The following is a 10,946-nucleotide window of genomic DNA, read 5'->3' on the forward strand; positions in this document are numbered from 1 at the left end:
CAGTTACAATTTTAAAAGTAAATTTATAAGAGAAAAATTGCAGTAGCTGCATCATGCATATTCATGCTCAAAAGGCTGTGCAACATAAGATTTTGAATCTCTAGATCTGTCTGACACCTCTATTGCAACATAACTGTCGGCTAAAAGAACACAATCTGTCTGAGGTAGATATACTTGCATTTGTCGTATTTGTAAGAAACTGCATTAGTAGATAAACACCCTTAGCAAAGAATCCATCTAATTCTCAATTTCAGAGAGTTCTTATAGAGGTTTTGAGTGGATAATTTATCAAGCATTTATTTGACTCAAAAATAAAAATTTAAAAATTTAAATAAAAAACTTATTTGAATTTTCTAAAAAATTTAAGAACTTTTTAGATATTATGACTTCATAAAAAAAACATCATCCAAAAGTACAAATTTAAACTTTGGAAAATTATTTGCATAGATTAGTATTTATGCATTTAATTATTTTGATGATGAAGAAGTTATTTATGCTATTATTTATGCTATAGAAAAGGAAGCAGAAGAATAGCAAAGTCAACATTTAGAAATCCTTGAACAGTCAAATGTGACAAAGATTGCTCATATTTATTCATGTTATGATATTTTTGTAAATATTTATTTATATATAGATTTAATGTAAATTAAATTGGATTAGGATTTAATCCAGCTAATCTCCAAGTATTATCTTTATATTGTAATTGAATCTAGAAAAAGGGTTATTAGCCTATAAATAAGCCCTTTCACTTTATTTGTAAATACACACTTGAATAAGATCTTCTTACTCCCTCTAAATACTTTCTTTTCTCTAAATACTTGTTCTTATGTTTCTCTTATAATTGTTCTTTTCAAATTTATTTCATAATACGTTATTAGCACGATTCTCTAATCTATCAAGTTTTACAATTATGCTGATTATTATGTTTTCATCATCTTCAAACTTCAAAAAGATTTCAATGATTAGGTTTTGATTTCTGATTTTAAAAATTTAGGCAAGTGACTTGATATCTCTTTGGTATTTTTATTCCTTAAAAATCAAACTTAATATGAATTTTATTATCATGTAGTATATATTATATTTTATCTTTTGATTGAAAAGTGAGTTTGCCATTTTATAGCTATTAATGAAAAATTATGAATATTCATTCCTTAAAGTGAATACGACAAATGAGTTACTAATAAAAAAATTATAAATTCGTCTATTCTTTGAAGTGAATGCAACATTATATAATAATTATTGGCATAATTATAAATCCATCCATTCCTTGAAGTGAATACAACATCATTTAATAATTATGATGGCCATAATAATTTACACTATCACTATTTTAATTATACTTTTACCACTAGAAGTGGATGGATAATTTTATTATTAGAATCTAATAATAATTTTACCACTAGAAATGGATAGATAATTTTACCATCAAAAGTGGATGAATGCCTTAACCCATTAAAAAATGGATAATTACCCGAAGTGGATAACCCAATCACCCACTAAAAGTGGACGTATACCTGTAACCTACCACAAGTAGATGAATACTTTCAATGCACCATAAATGGATGAATAATGAAAATATAAAAATTAAAAAAATAAAAAGAATGTAAAAAATATATTGTCATTGATATGGCATGAAAGACCATTAGTTACGTACTTATTGTACATCTTAAATTTTATCAAGCATCACCGAAAATCACAACATTTTGTTATGATTTTATTGTGGCCAAGTTCATATAGCACATCAAGATATTTATCCACCTTGAAAAAGGAATTAATTATATGATTAGTAATAGAAATATCCATTATTGATTTTCTTATTCTGAAAAAGAAATTGATCATTCGATTGGTAATAGAAATATCTAAAAATGAATTTAATAGTAATTGGTATATTTTAGTATAACTATATTAATTATAAAGATACTTCAATGCATTTTTATTATATTTAAATGATATGTTTTTACTATGTATTTTAATACCATATGTAATATTCTTTTATGTTAACTTGCAAGTTTCTTATTTTATATATCTTACTTTATTAAAAAAATATGAATATTCATATTGTTGAATCCAAGATCTATGATGTAAATATTGTCTAGCAGACATTACTATGTAACATACTATATTTAAAGATAAGAAATATTTTTCCTATTTGAAAACAAAAAAAAAACTAATGTCAATTCAATATCTGATAGTACAAGATTAATTGAAGGTTCTAGAAGAGTTAATATTTTACTACCTTGAGGAATTAAGTAATAAAGGATGTATTATTTTCTATTAAGTCTAAAAAAAGTTTATTAAATTTTAAAAATGTTCATTTGAATAGATATCATATTACATTTATTATTGAGACAACGAATGAAAGAGACACTTGCGATTCATCTCTTCCCTTATTTCTTTAGGTCTCAATGGGGTTACATAATTTCCTTGCAGCTTGGTAGAGATAAGCTCACTAATTAACCTTGTGCTCGTAGTTTAGTACCCACATTGCAAACTATCAATAGTACACGTGTGTACCTTCTGCACTGTCTGAAGTTGTCAACATTCTCTCTCAGGCAACTTCGTTGCACGCAAAGCAAACTTGCATGTCTTCTCCTTACAACGAACCTTAAAACGAGCATGATATAACTTTTTAACTCTAACCTTAAAATGCTCTTTTAGTGCCAACATGCTCAAAGCTCGTTTCAGTTTGGCCTTTGATGGAAACACTTTTTCACGATATAAGTGGTTGTCCATTGATCTGCATTCCTCACTTGCAACTGTTTGAAAGGATATCATATCTACCTCGGGACTAATCCATTAATGAGATACCCCTATATTTACCCTCTCTTGGTTACTGTCATCAGGTAAATGAATGCCGTTCTCAAGTGCAATGGCGTCGTCATAAATAAGGTCAGCACCCTAAACATTTTCTAATTCAACAATTGTGGTATGGTCGTCGAATTGAACCTCTTCTAACACAATAGTTGTGGCATGTTTTGTACTGCCATCTACATAATTGCAATCCCAAATATCGGTATGCTCACCCTTGTCGTCCTCTGAACAGTCATCATATCCGCCAATGTAATCATCTTCACAGTCATCATGCAACTCATTGTTCCAATTCGTCATGTTGTTTTCTTCAACATCATCTTCAATCTGATCAGAAGCATCGTCATTACTCACAACCATCATAGTGTCATTTGCGAATGACAATGGACCTACTGCATTTCCAAGTGACAGTTGCATTTGTTGCAAAGTACTAAGTATTTTGTTTGACGCACATTCACATAATGCCTAGAACCCAGTCTCACAATACCTAATAATAGGCTACGCATTGCTTAACATCTACTCATGTTTGCTTCTCTTATATAAATAGATAAAAAAATTAAGGTAAGTAACCAAGTTATTCAAGATAATATAAAATAAACAAAGAAAATATGAGATCAATGAAAATTTTTATTTTATTCATGACTGAAATAAAAAGAGATGATATAAAAAAAATGAATCGTAGTTCATTTCTTCCTAATTTTATCTACTAATTCATAAATCTGGGCCAGAATATTGTTATTGCCCAAGATTTTTGTCTCCAGGACTTCTGTCTTGACCAGCAAGTTATCCATCAGGACGCACATCTCCATCTCCATCTTCTAGAGTTAGTCTATCAGGGCACGCATTTCGAGGGTAGCCTCTTCGGTAGCCACCTCTTTCCTGCTGTCAACTCTTGAATGTTTGGATGCCATTTAAATTTTCAGATTTTGCTTTATATTATTTTGATTAAAATGGTTAATGCTTCCCTTTATTTATAGGCATGAATGCTGACTCTTAGTTTTTGCATCGATACAAGTGTAATTTTTTTTTAATGTCGATATAAGTGCAATTAAGGGGTTGAATTGGTTATTAAACATTCCTAATTCTCTTTTAATTTTACAGAATTTATTATTAAAGGGGTTAAATTAATAGATAATTACCATCAACATTAGGTAGATAAAGTCACGTAATGCCTACAAACAAGTCACACAATGCTCAACAAATATTCAGTCACGTAATATTCAGTCACATAATACCAAATAAACATGTTACAATTCCTAATATCCAGTCACACACCCTAATATTCAAATAAATAGGTGACGCAATGCCTAACAAATATTCACGCATTGCCTGTAAACTGATTGACTTCGCTACTCCCAACCAGATTTAATTTTCCAAACTGATATAATTTACCCATCAACTTTTACGTTCTATGAATATAAAAAAATAAAAAATGAACTCAAGAACCCATAAATACCTTGATGTTATCTCTACAATTTGGGATCGTGAGAAAGTTAGATGGCAATATAGACCTCAATGGCATTAGAGAGCTAAATGGCAAGATATTTACTCCAATGGCATTGGAAAGCTGAACGGAAGGATAGCTAAATCGAGATTTAATTTTAAAATTTTTATATGAATAGTGGAAGAAAAAAAAGAAACCGGGACCACTTAATTTGGATTAAATGGTTTAAAAAGTATTCTTGTGAAGTCTTGTCAAAAATTATTTAAAAAAAGTTAAAATTATAATGAGAGTCATTTTTGAAATGACCTTAATAATAAGGTCATTTCTCACAATATTCTCATAATCTTATTCCCATACTAATATAAGATTCATATTCCTGCAAACTTTATTATTTACTCATAGCACATGAGTTCTGCTGTAGCTCTAGTCTCTGGAGGTTTCTTTCAAAGGTTTAAGCATTAACAAAAGGGTATATTTCATATCGGAAGTTACAGCTGCCAACAATAACCCTACCTCCTTCTTTCCCATCACAGCAACTGGGAAGCTCGCCAATTATACCGTCAAGGCACTTCTTACAATCACTGCTGGAAAGGTCCCTTGTGCACTGAGTCAATCCATAAAGTTCCTGTGATCCGTCGAGCTCCGTCTCTCCAGTGGCATACAGTTTGGGAGTTGCATAAGCTTCGTTGGCCAGTTGACTAAGCAGTTCCTCAGTCTTCTGATTAAATGACTGAGGATCACTCACATTTTGCAAGTTCGACATGTAGAACCCGTTTTGATTATCAATCTGGCCAAAGAATTCCGTGTTTGAATACTTCAGAAGACAGTTATCGTACCAGATAATTGCACCTTTGTTGGAAGGGCAGCGTTTGCGGATTTCACTGCCTGCTTCAACAATACAGGTTTCGCAATCTGGGGTTGACACATCACCTCTGCAAAGCGCAAGGCCATACGCTTGGTTTGGATCCTGGCCTATGGAACCAAGGCCAAAACCTGAGGGAGGCGCTTGAATGGAGAGGTAACCAGTGAGATTGTTTAAGTTGTCTTCATAAGGGTCATTGGCAGAGAAATTCCCAGTGTCTAAACAGAAATTGAAGAGAGGATCAACTCCAAAAGCTGCTTGGAGAAGGAAAGCAAAGGTTAACAGATAAAGAAGGAAGGCAAATCTTGAAGAAGACATTGTTGATATTAATGATGATATTGTAATTAGCTTGGTTGTTTAAGCTTTAGGACCATGAAGCTGTTATTTATGGGGAAAATTTCAGGTTTGACCAAATAGATGGTAGGTTTAAGAGGCTGACCTTTTCGGTTGTCTTTTGTTCATTGTGCAAGCAAGGTGACAAGACATTTCCAAATGTGGCTAAGAGAATACGTTAATGGGTGAGCTCAAAACGTACTTCAGCAACCGTCGTGCAGGACTAGTAATAATAGTGGGTTTCGAATTTTTCATATTTGATTATTGTTGGCATTTTATTATTGGATAAGATCATAACTGATGATCAGAGTGGTCTACCTAGTAATTTCATGGCTTCAGAAAAATTAGGCAAGTAGGGAGATTAAAGGGGCTTTCCTTCTATTGTAGTATATGTTCACCTAATTATTGTACTAACCTAAATTTAATATTGTGGCCGTTCTATATTGCAACAAATTAGAATCAAATAAAATATATTCAAATTTTTTGTTTCTTTTTATATTTTATTTCGATTTTAACAAGGTAATGTTATTCAAGATTATGATCTCATAGTATTTCATTCCATTAAAATTATTGTCAAATCTTGACATGATTTGACCATAAATAAAAAATGACATAATACTAAAAAAAAATCTCTTTTAAACTATTCAAGAAAATTTAAATAAGTTTTTTTTTCTTTTATTAGGTTTAATCAAGTTTCAGTCTTTTTATTTTGTATCTAATAAGCGTTTTATGATTAATAATTAATTAATTATTATTAGTCAAAATACCCATTGTCATTTTATATCTATATAGTACTAACATAACATTGATTTGAATGGTGAAAAATGTCACAAAGTCATGTTATTGTACCAAATTAGCATGTCGTATCATCATCAATTGTGATATGTTAAATACTATGTCATCGTCAATTATGATATGTTAGTATATCATTTTAGTGTCACACTATATAAAATGATAAATAACACTTTATCTAAATCAATTATTAAACATATGAAGTTATTTAACTCAAAATAAATGTACAAGAATTTATTTGGTTCAAAATTTGAATTTCCTTAATAGTTTATGGGTTTTTTTATATATTATGTTATAAAAAATCTTAAATCATAACAAATAGATAAAAATTATTTCAAATATTTTTAATTGAGTAAATTTAGTTTCAATTAAAATTTTGTAACTATAATTAATACATGTCAAGATTCTATCCTACCATCATCTTGATATGGTTGCTTGATCTTAGAGCCTTCTCCCTAAACTCTAAACCATAAATCTTAAACATTAAATCATAATCTTTTAACTGTAAAAAAAATGTAAATACAAAGAAAAAAAGGTCAACATCATTCTGTTATTGGCCCTAAGTATGTGCCTGATATTTATGGCACATTAGTTATGCAATTACTTTTATATATATTTCCTTAAAATCAATGAAAGCAACCCTATCATCAATTTCTTTGGATTTTTCCAGTTATTTCATACCCTTATCCATAGCTATTATTTAACAATTAAATGAAAAGAGTGAACGGTACCAACTTATTTAGGCATTAAGGGCATTGTTATCATCGTAGTTGGCAAACAAGCAAGAGCTACATTTTTGAGGAAATATTAAATTATAGAAGGAACTATCAATGACTTTCAAGGAATGAATAGCTGGCCAACAGCTAAAACAAATCCCAAGCTAAAAAGTTGGGGGTTGTTCATAGAATCTTGGTCCAAGTTATTCTATTTTTGACTCTTGTGACGTTTCTTTTCTTGTCTTTGCTTTCTTCAATAGTCACAAAAGTACTTCGGGAAATCCAACCAAACATTGTCTTGGGTTTTTAAATGCCCTATAAACAATGCATTCCTCCATCTCTCATAAAATAATTGTTGAAATTTTTATATAATAATTTTTAAAAAATAAAAATTATTTAAATAAATTTTTATTTTTATTACATTTAATTAAATTTTATTATTTTTATTTTAAGTCAAATAAATCTTATTTAAAAAAAATCGATTATTCATTCATCATAAAGAATATAAGTATAGCCATCAAGGAGGAAATCCTACCTCCAAATCATCAAAAAAGTTAAAAGAGGAACAAAAACTTATGTGCAGCATCAAAACCACCCCTACCATTCAATGATTAATTAATTATTATTAATTAAAATATTATTTATTATTTATACTCATATAACGTCGATTTAGATAGAAAAAAATATCTCGTAATTATATCATCATATCATATTAACATGTCACGTTCATGTCATAAAATAACAAGTGGTATTTTAACTAGCAAGAGTTAGTCAATTCATTAATCATAAAGATTTATTTTGCTCAAAATAAAAGTATAGGAACTTCATTGAACTCACTAACAGAATAAAGAATTATTTAAATTTTCTTAAATAATTCAAAGATTTTTTTCAAGTATTATGTAAAATTTTTTAAAACAAATATATAACCTAAAATCAAATGAAATTTCTTTTATCACCACTTCAATATTAGTTTATTCTTTGGATCACCAAAAATCTATAACTAAAGTTTAAGAGCTATACTATTTAGCATTTGCACATTGAAGTTCATTATTTATGTAATTTGAATAACTTAGCTCTAAAATTAAAAATAAAAAAATCTCTACATATCTAAACTAAAGCCAACAAGTACAAAATATGAGGAACTTTGTCCAAATTTTATTTAGTTGGAAACTTAATATTTTCTAGTTCTAGATTGAGCGATTATATGATTTTGTCAATTAATTTTTTTTCACTGTATCTAAAAGTTTTCTTTGTAGTACCAGGCAATCTGAAAGGCCTGCCCATAAAAAATGAATTGGGGCATACTTGACTTTGGCCCACAATTATTTGGTTATACTTAAATTACAAGGTTTTCACATTTTGGACCGTAAATGGATAGTGTCTCCAAAATTGGGCAGGGATCCATTGATCAAAGCCTTGGTTTTCTTCGAGTCTGAATTCCATTTTTATATCAAGTCATGTAAACATATTTGATGATCATATCATCATGTTAAATAAATATAATATATTATTATTTATTATAATATATTAATATGTTATATTATTAGTATTATGTGACATTAAATAACAAGTATTATTTTCATTAAAAACTATTAATTTTGAGAATCTATTTGACTCAAAATAAAATATAACAGTTTAATTGAATTTAATAAAAAATAAAAATTTATTTAAAATTTTTTAAATAATTTAAAAGTTTTTTTTAAATATTATACCATTTATCATGAGTAATCCCTGTGTTAATCATACTAGGGTTGGAAGCGAATACTAACAACCAAGAAATGTTAAAATGGACCCAATAAATGTAGGGATGATCATGACATTGAGCTGATCTTTTAGTCAATGGATTTGAGCATTTACAAAGTTGTATAAAGTTTCAAGTAATGTCATTTGTGTTGTTATGCCATTCCATAAGCGCTTGCAATGGGTCAATATGGTATGCATAATGCATAAGCTTTTGTTAATTAAATGCAATAATAATCACCGATAGACCTAAGGTGGTAACGATTATTTTTTTTAATTGTTAATTTTTAATTATTATATGTATAAAAATTGAAATATATAATATAATTACTTTTTAATCAATTCTCATACAAAATGTTGAAGCCGTTATTGATTATAGTATTGTAATGACTAAAATTAGAAGTTGATACTAGTCTTATTACCTACCAAACACTAAGTTTAAAAATACTACCAAAAAAACAATAGACCATAAATTGGTAGGGCTTGAATCCTAAAACTGTTGGGAGTATAAGGAATATGAAAATGTGCTTCCACCAGATTAAAAGATTCCCTTCAACCATAAAATATCTCCACAGCTGCTGGTATCTGATTTTTGTTGTAAAAATGACATCTACAACTTGTATATATTGAATAACAAGGTAGGTATGTCAATAATATAACTAACTTATTGCTCCAAAATCATCCTAAATTCAAGTGACTATAAAGCTTTTAATTATTTTAAAATCAATTAAAACAATGCAAAATTGCCTTAACAAACTTCAATTTGGTCACTAATTTTTTTTTTTTAAAATTGTATCCAATGTGATCATCACCTTAACAATAAAAGAAGCAGGGAGTTTGCAAGTTCGAAGGCTGGTGAGATTCTGCAAAAGAAGAGAAATTGGAGACGAGACCTTCACAGTGGCCAAAACAGCGCCGGCAGATTGAATGTTTGCAGCTTTGCTAACTTGTAATATTTCTAGATGATCATTGACAAATTTGCCTCTAAATTCAGAACAATGATGGTGAACAGCTCGTGGGCCTTGTCTAAGTTCTAGAAACTCATTACAGCTTTGTTTTCTGCAGATTAATGATGTAAAAAAAAGAAAACTTTCTTATTCTTGTTTTATTTCAATAAACTAGATTTTCGGCGGCAATCACTTCAGCATGAAGAATCAAAGGTTTGACCAACAAATAGGTTTACTATATGCCAAAGTTGACTGAGTTGGTCTCTCTCGTTCTAAGCCTAGCGAATGTTTCCCAAGACTATTTGATGCATGTTTTGGAGGATAGAGGATGTTAAAGTTGTGTTGACCCACAAAGCCTCAATTGTCATGTACAAAATCAAAAGGAATGTTTTGTTCTTAAAGATATTAAGAAAAAAAAATCATATTGATAAAATAATTAAAGAGTGAAAATTTTCTATTATATACATTTGCGCCTTACCCTCCAAATATAATACCATCTAGAATAATTTCGCAATGAAAAATAATTTTCAGCAATAGATACATAACTTAAGTATCTTCCGTCTCTTTAAAACAATTATGAAGTATAAACATAATGAGGGGCTAAATGCTAATTTCAGATATAATATTTACCTTTTTTTTTAATTGTAAGATTGACTTAAAGTAATAAAAATGTCCATCGACTATTGTCATCTCTTCAATTAAGCCCTTTATCTGAAATTATTAGATTTAATACCGATTGACATTTTACACTCATGCTTTTCGATAGTTCTTTGTATTTCTGCTCACATCGAATTTTATAACTGATCATACAAACAATTATAAATACAAAAGCAAATGCCAAAAGCCTACATTATATGTTGTCTAAAATTTATATAGGAGGCTTCATCTTGAACAGCCTATCTACTGTACTGGTTTTGCACCTGTTAAAGGGAAAACAAAGTTAATCCGAAAACCAGAGATGGCAATGAAAGATGAGAGACAGAAATTACAACTTTGGAGCAGAACATTCGACAAAATTGTGGCTTTTTACAAGGGTTTCTTTGACATGATCCATCTAAGAGAAATGTAACACAACCTTTATCATTTTCATACTCCAAAACTTATGATTTCCTTTTTCATTTTTCTATAGTGAAAAGGGTTATTTTGTTATAACAGGCCAATTTTAGAGAAGTTGCCTTAAGCAGTCATGAGTTAGATCAGAAAAAAGACTACTTTCAAATGTTTAACTTCCTAATAATTTTTCACCGCACTTGCAACATGTAAGCTTTTAGTGGTGCATGAACCCTTCTCCCACAACATATAAT

General features: G+C 29.4%; 2 protein-coding genes across 2 annotated transcripts in view; both read right to left on the reverse strand.

Annotated features, from left to right (window-relative positions):
* Positions 1-4,679: 4,679 nt before the first annotated feature.
* LOC110424111 (antimicrobial ginkbilobin-2-like protein) lies at positions 4,680-5,432 on the reverse strand. The gene has a single exon (XM_021438615.2). The coding sequence runs from the start codon at positions 5,430-5,432 to the stop codon at positions 4,704-4,706; it is 729 nt and encodes a 242-aa protein (XP_021294290.1). The 3' UTR covers positions 4,680-4,703.
* A 4,966-nt stretch (positions 5,433-10,398) lies between these two features.
* The window catches only part of LOC110424113 (Ribonuclease III family protein), a 3,229-nt gene continuing 2,681 nt past the window's right edge, over positions 10,399-10,946 (reverse strand). The window contains exon 7 of the mRNA XM_021438616.1: positions 10,399-10,562. Coding sequence (XP_021294291.1) covers positions 10,543-10,562 — 20 coding nt within the window. The 3' untranslated portion in view covers positions 10,399-10,542. The remainder of the gene's footprint in view (positions 10,563-10,946) is intronic.

This window comes from Theobroma umbraticum, unplaced genomic scaffold (assembly GCF_002168275.2).
Source record: "Theobroma umbraticum cultivar Fairchild unplaced genomic scaffold, ASM216827v3 scaffold_204.0, whole genome shotgun sequence".
Classification (NCBI taxonomy): domain Eukaryota; kingdom Viridiplantae; phylum Streptophyta; class Magnoliopsida; order Malvales; family Malvaceae; genus Theobroma; species Theobroma umbraticum.

Coding starts and splice junctions, on each gene's coding strand:
- LOC110424111 (XM_021438615.2), bottom strand. CDS start 5,432: ATGTCTTCTTCAAGATTTGCCTTCCTTCTTTATCTGTTAACCTTTGCT.